This window comes from Pezoporus occidentalis, unplaced genomic scaffold, assembly GCF_034315485.1.
Source record: "Pezoporus occidentalis ecotype Australia unplaced genomic scaffold, CSIRO_AGI_Poc_V1 ctg63, whole genome shotgun sequence".
In the NCBI taxonomy this organism is placed as follows: domain Eukaryota; kingdom Metazoa; phylum Chordata; class Aves; order Psittaciformes; family Psittacidae; genus Pezoporus; species Pezoporus occidentalis.
Window position 1 is genome coordinate 5,840,313 of NW_026915977.1, and position 15,996 is coordinate 5,856,308.

Genomic DNA, 15,996 nt, shown 5'->3' on the forward strand with positions numbered 1-15,996 from the left:
ACGGCCAAGGAGGGGGGAGCAAGGAGCAGGTTATATGAAGTAAAATCTGCAGCCAGCTCTCAGGTGTGTCCATTCCTAGCTCTAAGTAACTCAACAACACCCCTTTAACGCACTTTCTGGCTCTTCACCTACCTTTGCCTTTCAGACGGGAACAGAGTTATGTGTTTGCACTACAGCTGCTTCACGAAGCCACAAACCGGGAGCCAGGCCTCCACTGCGGAAGGCTCGCAGACCACCACAGAGTACATCACAGAGTAGTACATCACCTCGGCGCAACGGCCGGGGCTGCGCTCCCCTCTCAAGCTTGGCCTTTCATGGCCGCAGTTTCTTGGCCGACTAACCCCCGCTGCGGTGGCACTTGAGGAACTCGTTCATCGAGTTAACGCCGCTTGCTGGCTCGGGTCTGGCCGGGGAGCAGCGGGAAGCTGTGCCGGGCCCTCGGCTTCCCCTCCGGAGGAGGCACAGAGCGGAGCCGGGCGGGTGGCTGCATGTGAGGAGAGCCAGCGGGTGAAGGCAGAGGTAAGAGGAGAAGGAAGCCGGGGAGCGCGGGAGAGACGAGCACTGCCCGCTGAGGTACAGCCAGCCGCGGAGGGAGGCGGGAGCAGCCGGGGCGGAGCGGGCGGCCGGGCGCAGCCAATTCGGGGGGGGCTCGTCCATTTTTCGGTGTGAGTCAGGCACGTCGGTGGGGTGATGCTACGACGTTGGGAAGGGGCCGGGAAAGCCGCGGGAGGCGGCGGGGAGCGGCCCGCCCGCCAAGGGCTGTGCTCTCTGCCGTGCCGCCGCTGAGGGGAGCGCTGCTGCTTCCTCCTCCTCCTCCTCCTCCTCCTCCTCCTTCCCTTCCCGCGCCGGGGCCGGCGCCATGGCTGGGGGCGCTGGGCCGCGCCGCGCACCCTAACGGAGCGGTGCCCGCCCCCGCCGCGAGGTACGGGGCCCAGCGCGGCGCGAGCCGCGGCCGTTGGGGAGCGCGGGAGAGCCGTTGGGCGGGCTGAGGGGGGACAGCTCATAGCGGTGTCCGGAGGGAAGGGGAGAGCCGGGAGTGCGAAGGAGGCGGACAGACAGGGCCGGCCAGGCGGGAAGAGGAACGGGTGCTGAGGCCAGGGGCTTTCGCTGCTGCTCCTAGGCTCCATTCATCTGTGGCTCCTCCCTTCTCGCAGGCTTGAGGGTCGTGTCCTGATACCGAAAGGAAGAGCCAAAAATGAGCCTCGCCCTGAGCTGAGCCGTTTCTCCTGAAGCTGAGGGAGGACGGGGACTACACAGAGGCCGTCCTTGCATTTCACGGTCCATCAGCCCGACAGCATTTTGGCTTGGATTCCATCTTGTTGCTACCTGTTCCTGGACAGTGTTAGGGAGGAGAAGAGGCACCATCCCACCATGTCTCGTTACAGCCTCCATAATCTCCTGGACTGGATGTATGGGGGTGTGGACCCCAGCTTTGCTGGTAACGGGGGGCCAGAGTGCGCGGCCTTTCTCTCTGGGCAGCAGCGTCTTCTGGAGAGTGTGGTCTTCCTCAGTGTGGGAATCGTGGAGATCCTTCTGTCCCTCTGGAAACTCAGGCAGCTGCACTTGAGGGACCTGGAGGGTCATCTGCTGCAGCGGCCCCAGACTAAGCAGGAGAGCTTGGGCAAGAATGTGCTGCTGGTGGTGCTGTGTCTCATCTTTGGGCTGGAGATGGGGTTCAAGTTTGCTACCAGGACTGTCATTTACCTCCTAAATCCTTGTCACGTTGTTACCATGATGCAGGTAAGGCTTGTGTACAGTCACCAGGAAGTTTGCTTTGGTTTTATACTTGGAGTGTTTTCCCCACAGTCTGTTTGTGGGCAAAAAGTACAAATGCCAGGAACTTGTATAAGCGTTTTAAACCGGACTTAGAGTTGAATCAACTGATTTGAAATCTGTCAAAAACCCAAGAAACATGAAGAGGTGAAATTATAGCTATGACTAATGTCCAAATCTCTGGTTGAAAATGGAAAAAATTAAGGCAGCCTCACCACTCTCTTTCACCTGATCCTTGTTTCAGGGGTAGAAAATGCTGTTTCTACTGACAGCAGCGGTGAAATTTGCATCAGGTGTAATGAAACCAAGATTATTGTTAAAGCAGCTATGTGATTTACATGCAACTTCTTCAGGCAAGTGGCTTTTAGGAGTGTGACTGTATTTTGTGAAGGTGTTGAAGAAAACCCTCTCAATTTTGTGCAGACTGTTGGTTTAATGGTAAGGAAGCAAGTGTTACCTGTGTTTTGATACATGGGGTGGACAAGCTGATCTGGTTTAATATCCATGGCTAAGCTCTGTGCTTTAATGACTTGTGGTTTGGTTGTTGATGCATGGTAATGTGCAATTTGTGTAGCTTCCAAAATAATAGCAACATTTGTAAACATTACTAAAAGCTTGCAAGCTGTATTGTAGTCCTGTGCAAGTACTTAACTATCAGTTTCACTGAGCCTGGTAGGGAGTGTGGGAGAGATTAAAAAGTTGTTTGTTTAACTTTGCTAATACTGTGCATTCAACACTGGACAATTTACAAAATTTAAGCTCAAGAATTAGTAGAAGAATGGCAAAAAGGCTTTCATAAAAGCTGCCATGATAACAACATCTGTAAGATCAGTAACATGAAAATCAGACCATTGCCACTCTTGGAATCCTTTTGCAGCATGCTGAGTGAACTGGGCTGTATCAGATCAAGTCGGTTGATAGCTTCACTCCTTGAGAGCATTTCCTAACAGGAATGGAAACACTGTTTCTGGTTGTACCAGAGGTTTCAGGGAGATGGGTATTATCCCAAGAGGGAGAAAACAAGCTTTTATAGCAGTATTTGAGACCTTTACAGAAATCGGCTTACAGTTCCAGACCTGAATTAGCAGGTTGTATAAACTCCTAAGCAATGATGCAATGTTAGCTCAGGATTTTACACCATTCAACACTTGCTTCCCAGGAAGTGGGAACAATTACTGTGCAACCAGTTAGTACTGCTGATGAAGAGGAAAGTAGAAGGTATGCAAGAGCTGTAGAAATAATTATAATGTAGTCACATTCTATTTCCTGGCAATACTTAGTGTTTAGTAGAAAATTTTCCTATTACTTTTCTGTGAAAAAGGTGAGCATATGATACCATTATGATTTGAAAGTTTAGTTGTCTTGATCTGGTATTTTAATATGATGTTATGATAAGTATTCAGCAAAAGCTAATGCCTCGTGTATGTGTGTGGGAGCTGGTATGGCTTACCTCATGCATTAATGCTCTCCTGAGGAAGATGTAACCTCTGTAATTAACATGGGCACTTCTTGATCTCTTTTTGACCTATTGTGAAGCTTTTTTAATAATCACGTGCTAATTACTCATTAGAAATGTGGAATTGAGAAGGTGGATATGTCTGTAAAATGCAGATGTCATGCCTCTTCATCCTCAAAGGGATGTGTTAGAAATAGGCCTGGGCTTAATGTAGAGAAGGAAAATGGCTGCAAACCCAATGGCTTTCGTCAAAGAAAACAAGTTAGATACAAAGACAGTCAATGACCTCCATCAGCAGAAAAGTAATACGTAGTAGCTGGAATCTTACAAGCATTGTTTTTCTGGCCTGAATTTCATAAGGGCAACAGGTTGGCAAGATGAAATACATGAAAATATAATTTATCTTTCGCTTCTGTTCTTAAAGTAATTTGTACATAATCCTGCTGTTGGACCTAAGCAGGAGGATGTACAGAGTAGGATGCGAGAGGTGAAACATGCTACAGCAGTCAAGGTCACTTCAAAGGGAAGCCAACAGTAGCTGATTTTAAAGGTCTCTTCTTTCACTCAGTTTCTGTTAGCTTCAGCTGAGAGTGTTTCACCTTAGAGCAACAAAGGCTCTGGTCTCTGAGCCAAAAATATTTGGAACTGGAAATTATCCTTCAGACTTTCTCTACAGAAAATCCCTGCTCTTAAAAGGCCTAAGACTGAAATGAAGTCACAAAGTGGGAATTACACCTGTGATGTAGACAAAAACTGCTTAATACAATGGATACAGAGTTCTACAGCTGAGTCTGTTTTGATCAGGCGTTTGATTTCTGCCTATCACACCAACCTGTGTTCAAATCAAATCTTTTTCATAAGTGGGAAGAACTAGTTTAGATGTACCATTGCAAGGATGAAGTGTTGATCAAGTGAGCATATTTACCTGCCTAAACAGTTGTCATGGTTAATCAGATTCAGAGAATTCGTTGCTGTCTTGCCACCTAAATTATATAATAGTACTACTCATTTCTGGCAACAGTCTTGGTTTTGGCTTCTTGCATAGATTTTGAAGGAAGAGTAGCAGTATTTCTTCACCAGTGACGTAGGTGTAGGATCATTGAGAGAGAAATACTTAGATTTTTAAAAGACTTAAAAATTTACTTTAAAACCAAAGGTGAATGGAAACTTCTGCAGTTTCCTGGACAGTTATCTGGTGGGGTATTTTGTGTAGGACATCATGAGTGTGTGGTGCAGTGAGGAGGAAGTCTGTGAATGAATTAATACTGAGCTGTTTCTTTACATAGACAGTGGTCTCACTGAAAGTTTTTTGAATACCTTTATGAAATAAAGCCCCAACTCACTCTCTTTTTAGGACTGAAGCTATGATTAGGCTGATGATACTGCTGTAAACCTGGTGTGAAAGGGTATCCAACACCACCAGGGTGTTGCAAACGTTTTCTCCTTTGCATAGCAGAAAAGAATTCAGCATATATTAAGCAGCCAAGTGTTATATTTTCAAGACATTAATCCTTTGGAGTGTTATAGAACCATAGTTAGGGTATTGAAATTGAAGATGTTAAGGAAGACTTTTCAAGTTTCTGATTTGACAGTGTAAAAGGGAAGAATCACCCTATACCAAATTACTGCACTTAAGGACTGACATTTGTCTGGAATAAAGAAAATGGTTTTGGAGGAAACACCTGTGTTGCTGGATGAACAGTGATCCTTTTAGACAAAGATCAGTAAACTAAAGGGGAAGTGATAGGTGGAAAAAAAGGCAAGGGGAAGGAGCATAGGGAAGTCCATTTTCATCCAGTGATCTCAATCTGATGTTTGCATAACTAAAATCAGTGCTAAGTGCATCTGCAGTTCAGTAAATACTAAATCCTGTGTTCATTATTTCCAGTTTTAGCTTCTTTAGAGTTCTAGATCCTTTTGTGTCCTCCGTAGAAAGGCTACTGTGTTTTGGGAAACAATGGGTTGTTTTTGGTACTTATGTAGTAAACATAGCTTGCCTGAATTGTGCATCGTTTGGGAGTATGTCCCAAAATATGTATCAAATTAATGATCTCCCTTTCCCCTCCTCCTTTTTGTTTTTTTTTTTTTCCTGTTTTTTAACCTTTGAAAAAAATCTGTTTATTTGGTCAAATTTAATTTTTCAAGTGTGAATCTGATTTTAATTTGCATCTATGGCTCCTAAATGCTTTGTAATATTTGGAGGAATCCAGTTAAATTGTGTATGGCTTTCCATATTCTGTCTTCAAAACCTTGAACTAAAGGGAACATTTATATCCTGTTATTTGGGAGTGAGTATGAAGAGCCTTAGCTTACAGAAATTCAGTAAATTTTTAAATAAAAGTGAATTGTGTTATTGGGTTACATGAGTAACAGTCAGCAAGTAAAAGTTTCTGTTATTCCATTTTTAAAAGGAATAACTCCATTCTGAGTTATTCCGTATTTAAAGGGTAGCAGTATTCTAAATCGAAGGTGATTTTCAGTAGTTTTGTTCACTGCTTAATGTACTAAGATTTTTGGGCAAGATGTAGGGCACTGCAGCAAAATTTCTAATGAACATATATACATTTTCCAAAATGTAAGTCTCTAACTGTAAGCTTCTGAATCTCCCTTTTTGCATGTGTGCATAATTCCCTTATCTATGTCATTTTTTTTGTGTATACCTCATATGTTCCAAAACCTGATACTGGTCCTTGCAGAACTTGTAATTTTTAAGGCAGCTCAGAAGACAAGGCTCGGTTTCAAGAGGTATGATAAAACTGAAATTTAGTAGAATTTGGTATGGTAAGGAGTGTAAAAAAAATATTTGAGAAAAACAAGGCTATGTATTGGAGTATAGTATGATTTAGCCCCATTTAGGAGATGCGTGAGACTGTTGTAGGAAGGTCAGCAATCCTTTGGGTGCTCTGAAATGCTCTCTGGGAGACATAAACTTCAGCACTTTGGTGGAAGATGTGTGTAATGGCATCTCACAAACCTCCTGCATCATGAAGTTTGCAGTGTGGTTTTTACATCTGTGTAATGCACAAGTCTGTCTTTTTACAGCTGTACATTAACTTGTGATACTTCCTCTGAATTCTGATTGCTCAAGAGGAAAATCACCAGAGTATGTGGTGAAAAAGGGTGTATGAAGAATAACTAAAGCACTGGAAGCACCAGTAGTTCTTGGTGTGAAGCCTTATCTCTTAGAAGTGTGCATTTTATTGCTACAAAGATGATAGCAGCTCAGGGGCCATAGATATGACCTGACAGGTCATGAGACAAATTGTCAGTTCCTTTATACTTGGGATGCGCCAGAACTATTAATTTGGCTTTCAGAAAACCCATGGCTTGCTTGTATTGTCCAGTCTGCTTTGATTCCAAGAAGGGTCAATTTTTTCTTGATTGTTATAATTTATTTTTAAGCTGTGATTTTGTTGTGTTTAAAAACAGTCAATTGAAGTGTAGAGACATGAACTGATGCCATAATTAACGTAGTAATTATTTACTGAGCTGAGGAAAAGCTTTTCTTTTTGATAATGCAATAGCTTGCTTCACCATTGTGCTCATTTTTAGTAAATCCCAGCATATAGTAGAGACACTGAGAAATATAAATATGAGGCAAGGGAAGGATTTGTATTCAGAAATAAGTAATTTTAAATTTAGTATGGAAGAATAGAAAAATGTGTCTTAAGGCTGTCAATCACAGTTTGCTTGCTTTGAAGAGTTTGCAGCTCAGCCAGTTCGACTTGAACAAGGTTTGGCCAATTCATGCTCTGTCTTGAGCTGAAAATGTGCATGCTTCAGTCAGGGTGATGGGGATTGTGGTAATATGTTGTGCTACTGATGGATGTTCTATTTGAGGAACTGGAGATTCAAGCTCTAGGTTAAGCCTTTGTTTTAAAGTTGCTAGAATTTGGAAAGGAATATAGAAAGTGGGGAATTGTCAAGAATAAATCTTGCTCTCTAAAAAGGATTAGGGATTGCATGATCGTAAATTCTAAGTGAAAAAGCTTAACTTTATTACCCCAACTGTTTACACTGAGAGTTATTGTCTAAAGGCTATTAGGTGAATCCTTAGGTAATCAGGTATTGGTTTGTTTTGATGAGATCATCAGAGATTTAAAGCAAATAGCAATCAAAGTGTAATGTTTAGTTTGAGCAACATGTTACGCAGACACAGGCTTTTTTTTTTCCATTTCTTTTTCACTCTTCTGTGTGCGTTTTATTTGAGAATGGAGCTGTTAAGAATTGTTTTGGTGTTCTCTCCAGTGTTGTAATGTATCACTGTTGGCTGTAACATATTTTTAGGATGGATTTTTTAACCTGTTTAGCAGTTTCACACATCATTTACTGTAGGCTGTTCGCTAGCAGTTTAAACTGATGCTTCAGGAATATCTGCCTGAGGCCTCCAGGAGCCTCAGTGTAGCAGTGGACTGAATCAAATAGCAGCAGTAACCATATTGGACACCTTGTAAGTTCCAAAGATCAGGATGACTTTGATCTAATGATTTACATTCTAAAATCCCCTTTCTTTGTTGTCTCCCTTTCACTGCTGTAAATGTTTGTGCTCCTGATCACAGATTGTGAGTTTTACTGCAGTGGTTGTACATCAACTACATTTAATGTAGCAACTGGAGCTGTGTTATGTTCGCTGCAGACAAGTTCTGTACTGCAGACAAGTTCTGTACTGTGTGTGAATTGGAAACCTACAAAGAGTGTAATGGGACTCATGTTTCTTGTGACACTTCCTCAGGGCTTTAGATAGATATAGTAAGGGTTTACATTTATTCAGATTGCCAAGTAATTAGTCAAATGATTTACTTGTTTATATTTTAATACTTTGATAATGCCAACTGAAATTATAAGGAATATGATGTTATATGCATAGCTTTTAATAGATTGTGTTCTGTTTCTGTTTCTTTGGCCACAATTATCTGTAATAATGAAGCTATTACTTATTATCCTGCTGTGTTTAAAGATTACAAATTTCTGTTGTAAAATCCTACAGGTTGAGGAATTTTGAACTGTGACAAGAAAAAGGTATTGGTGACTCGAGGTAAAGTAGAGCAGGAGTTTTCTATGATGGTTTTGCTTCCGTAGGAAACTGATATGAAATGTCATGATTGGGGAAGAAGTACTAAAAGTGAACATGACAAGTATATATGCACGTTAGAATCTCATTGTGAGCCCAGATAAGTTTTTTATTGTCAGGTTTTGCTAAAGCATTAAGCTAGGAATGGGGAATGAACTAACCCACCACTAATGAAGAGCTGGTGCAGGTAGTGATTAGAGAAGAAGGAAGAAAACACAACCTGTGACACTTTTTCTCTGAAATACTAATTCCCAAAATGTGATAACTAATGCTACTGCACACATAGACTAATGTTAATAATTAATCCTAAAATATAGCAAGTCTAGAAATCTTTCACCTAAGACCGTAAAAGGGAAGGAGTGAGTACAGGTTTGTTGGGTAAACTAGCTAAGCCTGTGGAAGGGGAGACATACAGAATGTCCCAATGAATATATATCATTTAGAAGACATTATATTGCAGAAGATGGAAGTTATTCAACCTGCTACATGTCTTTCATTCCTGGGTAAAACTGGGAGGTTGGAAGGAGGGATGGCTAGCTCCCAAAGTCTGGTTTATATAATACAGAAACTACTTGTATTGTAGTATTACTTAATACTCTGTCAGTGATGTTCCTTTGAATCATGAGTATTCTTAAGATTAGATTAACAATTCCACAGGACACATTCATTAATCCCTGAACCTGTCTGGCAGGTGCAGTAAGGCAGCTGTGATTTTATGCTGAAATATCAAATGCATTCAACTTGTTGCTCTTTAGCAATGAGAATGTCGCATCTTTTGACCTCTATTCTCTTTTCAGCTTTGTCAGTCTGAACTTGTTAAACCACAGTTACGATATTACTGTTTTTTTACAAGTTACCTCTTAGAAGGCAAGTAAATGGCTTTTAAGTGCTGTGGCTCTTCTGGGCTGGGTTGATAGTTTGTATAAAACCAGCTGCTGAAGCAAAGCTGTCTGATGGAGTTGTTAAACCATTACTTTCTGCTAAATGATAGGGTAATTATTTTAAACTTTAATTTTAGAGTTAATTAACAAAATGTTCTACATCTTTTAAATTATCCAGCTGCTTGAATGGTCCTTACCTTATGTTTTACTGTTGTGGGGGAAAGTGGGTGGTCTTGACACCTACAGTAAAATACACTTCGTTTTACTGCTGTATCTTAAGGTACCTCTTAATCTCTTCTCCTCCGAAGGGTACTTTGATACACCTAAGAGAGAGTGGAAATTTTTATTTCAGAAGAAATGAAAATCTAACTTCTTGAAGTTTTCATTTTGGAATAGTGTATTAAACCAATTTATGACCTGCAATGTTTGAAAAGATAGGTTTCCAGTCTGCTGCAACACGATAACTAAATCAAGCAGGCAGCTCAGGGACAGACAAGCTGTTCTTTTGGAAGGTAAATGAAATCTGTGCTGCTGTGAGATGCACTGGTTTTACTTGCAGCTTAGCTGTCTTCTGCCAGAAACAAGTGTACTTGTAAGGCATTCCCATTGATATTGTAAGTGGTACTTCGTGTGATGTTAAATATGGAATGGTTAAGAGTTGTGTGACTTGTTCTTTTCTTCCCCTGCTACCCTTTGAATTGTCTCATTTTGTCTCTTTAGTTTGTTTCTGATCAAACAAGATGATCTTTGTGTTATGCTTGTTTCTGTCTCAGCAGGACTAAAACTGGTAGAAGAAAAGCCTTTCATGACAAGTTTTGACTGTGCTCTGCCTCACTGTAAAAATAGCATCATTAAAATACTTCTGAAGGGAGCTGTTAAGTATATTATTTTGGAGGAATTTGGGAGGTTTTGGAATCAATAGACCCTGGGGATTCAGCCAACTCACAGGACAAAAAATGCCCAAACCAACCTAAAAATGAGTGGTCTCTCCCAGTTCAGAGTGGTCATGGAGTGAGGCAGTAACATTTAATGAATAGAATGGTACCAGGCTTAGATATTTGAAGAGGTATTTTACTTCAGGTCAGAGACACTATTGCTGTCCCAGACATAGAGAGATCATTTGGAGCATTCTCTTTTTGTTAGTGCATGGTTAGAAGAAGAGAACTTGTAAGAGACTGTTGGGCAGCCCAGTCATGGGTGAGTTCAGAGCAACCCTAAATTCAGTCTCTAAGATTTTTGTCTCGGTGAAGGAATGGTTAAGTAGTGCAATCCTGTACATTGCAGTCTTCAAGCTGTAACATCCCTGCTGACCCATCATGTGTTGTGGTGTGACCTTTGTATTTGGGTTTATGCAGGATAGTGCTGACTGTACAGTTCTTTATGCCAGCAGTATTTCCCATGGGAATGGACGTTGTTATTTATGGTCTTGTAATTATGAAGTATATTGTCAGAATTTCTGACTTACGTTTTCATCTGGATCCTCAATGTTAAGTGAACTTTAGTTTGCAGGTTGACTAGTGTTAGGAGTTTCTTTCAGATTTGTTGCCTGAGAACAATTGTAAAATCTTCTGGTCCTGTGCTGGTGGAAGAGACTCACACAGCCTGATTCACAGTGTCATCCCTGCCTAGGACTTGGTACTGGTACGTTTCCTTGAGGCCATGTGTGAGTTTGTACACTCACTTGCATTAGCCTATAGTCTTTTACAGGCTGAAGAGTCTTAATGTGTTAAATCCATATATGGAAGATGTTCTGTACTTATTGATCATTCTTGTTGACCTCTGTAACCCTTTCCTAAATTGCCTTTTTTTTTTGAGATTGAGAGGTTAAAGTGGGAGGGAATGATCACAACTGGTGGTGTTCAAGGCCAGGCTGGACAGAGCCTTGGGTGTCATGGTTTAGTGTGAGGTGTCCCTGCCCATGGCAGGGGGGGTGGAACTAGATGATCTTAAGGTCCTTTCCAACCCTAACTATTCTGTGATTCTGTAACTGTGCCCAGAATTCAGCCTGTCAGACAGTGAATATCTTACAGCTTATTTTTCCCTCTGGAAATACTGTCTGTACATTTTGGATTTCTGGTTAATTCTTCTGTCCTTTTCATTTTTAATGTGAAAATGTAACAGGTAGCAGATCTGACAGAGTGAGGGACACCAAAATTGTTTCTTAGTGTTTCTTCTAAATTGCAAGTTCCATTACTCTGCCTTGAGCAAGGAGAAGCTACTTAGTGTGTTTTAAAATACATGTTGTCCTGTTTACACTAGAACTCTGCAACGTGCTGGCGAAGGGGGCTCACGTCTGTGCTAGCCTGAGTGCGTAAAACCTTGAGAGTTCTGGCAGGAAAACAGAGGCTGGGAACTGTTCACAGCCATGCTGCTAATTTAATATGACACTGTTTGGTTTACAAAACATAACTGTTTCCTCCTGCAGGGCAAAGGATTTTATTTCCAGTATGAGTGAAATGTAATATGATTATGTGACCGTTTGTGTTGGAGCTTGTGAGCTTGTCTGCTGTGAACTAGATATTTTAGGACTTTTTCATTACTCTGAGCTGAATGATGACCCTTTTTATAATGGTTGAGTCAGTGATACAGTCCTTTGAAAATCAGATACAGGGCTGTCTTGTAAAATATCCCCTTTAAGAGGCTGAGGTTTATTTATCACAGAAAGTATATGCATATTTAGAGAGAAAGTGCTTGATATTAAACTGCTAAAGCTGAAGCATATGAAAATCTCTTCCATTATCCTGGAGTTTTAACATAAACATTCTGGTTACGATTTCTCTGCCGTCATAAGAAGTGGAAGTCAGGCTTATTTTCTGAAAGGACCCTCATAAAAGAGGGACTTGATTGCATAAAACATTAAATATTTGTTTTTCCCTCACCAGTCCTGAAACTGTGTTTCTTGCAGTAGAATTGACATAGAAATACACAGCTGTGAATCTGGTTCTCTTCTTTGCCTGTCTCCATGGTAGTGAAGAATTGGCATGTCAGTTGTTGTAACAATACCATCCTTTTTTGATACTAGCTATTTTTTAACCTCAGTGCTGAGATTCAGACAGTATACAGGCTTGTGTTGTAGTTTTTGCTCTACCATGTGGTACTTGAAGCACTTTTCATTGTGTCAGGAAAACCAATAACTGGTGTGATTAAGTCACATTTATAGTTTGATTATTTTATGCATATAGAGAAGAAGGTTGATCTGCTTTAAGATGTTGGAAATGAAAAAAAAAATCATACTGGGAGAGCAGAAGGTATGAATTGTGCTTCAGAAGAAACAGGTTTCTGAATTTAAGGAACTCATAAAATAATTTTAATTTAAAGCTCTGCATGAACTAGTGAGACTCTAAATATTGCATCTTCTTTTGCTAACATACAACATGTGTTAAAAAGTTACACTAATGCATATAAGTAGCATGGGAAAAAATAGTTATTGTAAAAGACCTGTAGAAGATATTTATGGTGCCCAAAGAAGGAAAAATATAGTCAACAATTCAAGGAACTTTAGTTAGTAAACAAAGTTTACTGCAAAATATGCAGTGATGGAATAGTGAAGCATAGTGAGTGTTAGACGCTTTTCCTAGAAGCCATACATATATAGGTCTTATGTGCAAGGTGACGTGTAGACCACTCGGAAGAATTTTCTGGCATATACTTCTTAGTACAAAAAAGCATCCATTAATAGCTTGTCATCAGGTGTTTGTTATGTTTTCTTTCCCTGTAACCTGCTCTGACGAGTTAAAATTGCTTGCCTTTTAAATTCCAGACTTATGAGAAACTCTGGATTTTAACAATATTCACTCAGGAAATGTCTTGAGGGGTACATTCAGTCAATTTTAACTGCTGCCTCTTTCCTGCTGTGCTTTTGTTAGAATTCTGTATGACTTAGGAAAAACAATTTGTATGTATGTGTATTCTAAACTGTTATTGAGGCTGACTTGAATTAAACATACAAGTAAGTGAATCAGAGAAATAAATGGTTGCATATTAACAGCTTGCATTGGAAATAAGATATTTTGAATGTGTGTGTGTGTGTTTGTATGGTAGAAGCAGCAACCCCTTTTATACACAAGGGTTCAGTGATATGATCCAGACTTCAACATTTCTACTGTTGCTGCAGCAAGTACATGATCTGGGAGTAATTAATTTGAATATATATCAGAAGCCTCTTCCCAGCCTTGCAGCGCTTCAAACAAACATGTTGGGTGAATTGTTTAATCTGGCTTGTCCGTAAAGCAGACATTCTCCAAATGCTCTCACTTGAACTGATTTAAAGATCACTACAAATCTGTTTTGTAGGTTGGCAGTGAAATGTATTGTGAATTTGTTTTAGCAACAGCAGTAAAAAGTGTGATTCATTTATTTCTTATAAAATAAATGCTTATCAGACAGTAGGCCAAAGTTTCTTCTTTGCAGTAGTGGGTAGTATAAAAGGTATGAGTTTTATCACTGAGCACTTAGGTAGTAATCTCTTCATATCTAGAGTAAAGCTTGCTGATAGGAAGTATTTCAAGTTGCTGTGAGAGGTTTTGTACAGCAGCATCAGAAGAGTACGGATATCTAAATTTAGGTGGGGCATTTTTGCAGATCAACCATACTTTATCACATGAAAATTGAAATCAAGTCCTATTTGTGGTAGTAGTATGGCTTGTAATATAAACGCGCTGATCCAGTTGTACTTATTATTTTTGGTCTTGTGAAACAGCTAATAACTGGTGAAAATGTTATGGTACTTTAACATACTGTATTGAGTATGGAAGTGAACATATTTAAAGATGACTGCTAAGCTTATAGAGCAGATAATGAGGTAGCCTTATTTCAGGAAGCATGAAAAGGCTTCTATACGCAGCCATCTAGCATGAAGTCTTCAAGAGCTGGGTCCTACACTGCTGAGGGGGAAGTACTGTCATTGTAAATGATTGGTCTTCAGCACAGCAAGGGCATTATCATGATACAGGGCTAAGGGAGCTGCTGTAGTAAGATGATTGGTAATACAGTAAACTGCTTTGTAGGAGACCTTTTGTAATGACAACATCAAACAGGCTAGAATTTCACTTGTTTCTTAGGCACCGACTAGATGCTACTCATACTGCTTGAATCCTTTTATATGTAGATAATGTGAGACCTTTTGATTTGTTGAAGAGTTTTAGTCTCTTCTAGCTCTTCTTTTACATAGTTCTGCTTAGAAATGATTTGTGACCTACAGAACTAGGAAGGAAAGATATAAAAAATTGAGTCTATATCATTAATTTAAATTTGTTTCTACCATTTCAGATTTTTCTTCTTGCCTGTCCCCCATGCCGGGTTGCAATGATTCTCTTCAGGTAATGCCTCTTCCTTACTAAATTTCTATCTACTTATGACTTATGACTTTCTATCTACTTATGACTTAGCTTAAGTCATAAAATATTTAGATATATATCTGGTTGGAAAGGCATATTGGTTGGAATGAAAAATGACACCTTGAAAATCGTCAGGGCTTAAATCATGGGTGTTGAGCCACATACCCTGGGTTCTTTTGTACCATGGTTTTGGCCTTGCTTAGCCACTTGGATTATCTCAGTGACAGATAAGAATGCAGGAGTCTTCTACAGATTAACCTATGGGTTTGCGTAATTTATGTCATGGGCCTTGTACCTCTTTATTTTCCTCACTAAAAATTAATAACTGGACAGGGCCATGCATACAGGAAGGATCTAGTTTTAACGCTGTGGATTTAAGTTAAATAGTGGAAGCAGATTCCTGCTGACTTGTCTGTTTCCAAAATCTATGCAATCTTTCCTAAAATATTGCATATTGTTACTAACTTCAGGAACCACAAGAATTCCTAATGTGCAGGAAGCTCTAATGGGCTGCCACAGTAGAGTTCAGTAAGCAGCTGAGAAGTATAACTGGTCATATTGTGGGGAGACACACAGGAATGGCTGTAGTTGCCACCGTGACAGCTCTTTCTTGTGTTAGTCTAGGCAGTGACTGGAAAAATGATGATGGGGTTATGCCTCATGAATTATTTTGGAACTGCTGCTATCTCTCTGCAACTTTGTCCTGCTGTTCCCCATTTGGGCACGGAGTAGGCTGAATCCAGAGATCCTGTGTTAGTGTCTCCATCTTGGAGAGGGTGAAAAGTACATCTGGTATCCAGGGAATCCTGGATTTACTATGTGCGTTTGCAAAAGACCGGTTGCAGAGCAGAGGCCTAAATATTTGTTATTTTTCAGAATGAGCTGTTCTGTTTTCTAACACCCTGACAGCATGTAAATTAGATTTGGAAAAACTATTTTGAAATTGTAATGCCTTTTCCCCCCCTCAAGTTACTTTTAAATTCCTAAGAGTTTATGACAGGCAGTGGTTGTAAACAGTTTATTCTTTACTTTGTGTCTTATGTAAAGTAGATTGAACTAGAACTGACATTGTTTTTGTGTTCTTGTGATGCAACCATGGTTCAGAAGGAGGTGGCTGGAAGCTATACAAAATACAGTATTATAATACTACTTTCCTGCCTTATTCTTTGCTTAGAACTTGCTGTTAAGTTTTGACAAATACAATTCTTCTTTTATCTAAGGGACTTTTCCCAAATTCCTGAAGAATTCAAGCTTACTTTGAAGCTGAACATTTAAAGAGTTAGACAGGAGTAAAAACCTTTATCAAACATGCTATCTTAAGCTCTGAAAGACAAATGAACAGCAAAATTCCAACTATTTAGCAGCTTCCATCATGAACAGGATTAACACAAATGAGCAGTCCAGGCTTTCTAGGGATCCAAAGCTCATTTCAGAAAGCAGTCCTACTTCAGGAAGTTATTTGTATATTTGAAGAGAGGT

The 15,996-nt window shown here is 40.2% G+C and overlaps 1 protein-coding gene across 5 annotated transcripts in view; it reads left to right on the top strand.

The window, feature by feature from the left end:
* The first annotated feature begins 553 nt into the window (after positions 1-553).
* The window catches only part of TMEM164 (transmembrane protein 164), a 39,681-nt gene continuing 24,238 nt past the window's right edge, over positions 554-15,996 (top strand). The window contains exons 1-3 of one of the 5 annotated variants that reach the window (XM_062640198.1): positions 554-573; positions 1,155-1,740; positions 14,450-14,499. In XM_062640198.1, coding sequence (XP_062496182.1) covers positions 1,372-1,740; positions 14,450-14,499 — 419 coding nt within the window. In that variant the 5' untranslated portion in view covers positions 554-573; positions 1,155-1,371. Of the gene's footprint in view, positions 574-635; positions 923-997; positions 1,741-8,656; positions 8,804-9,611; positions 9,694-14,449; positions 14,500-15,996 lie in introns of those variants that run through there. The other 4 variants (XM_062640196.1, XM_062640197.1, XM_062640199.1 and 1 more) reach the window with 4 other exon arrangements.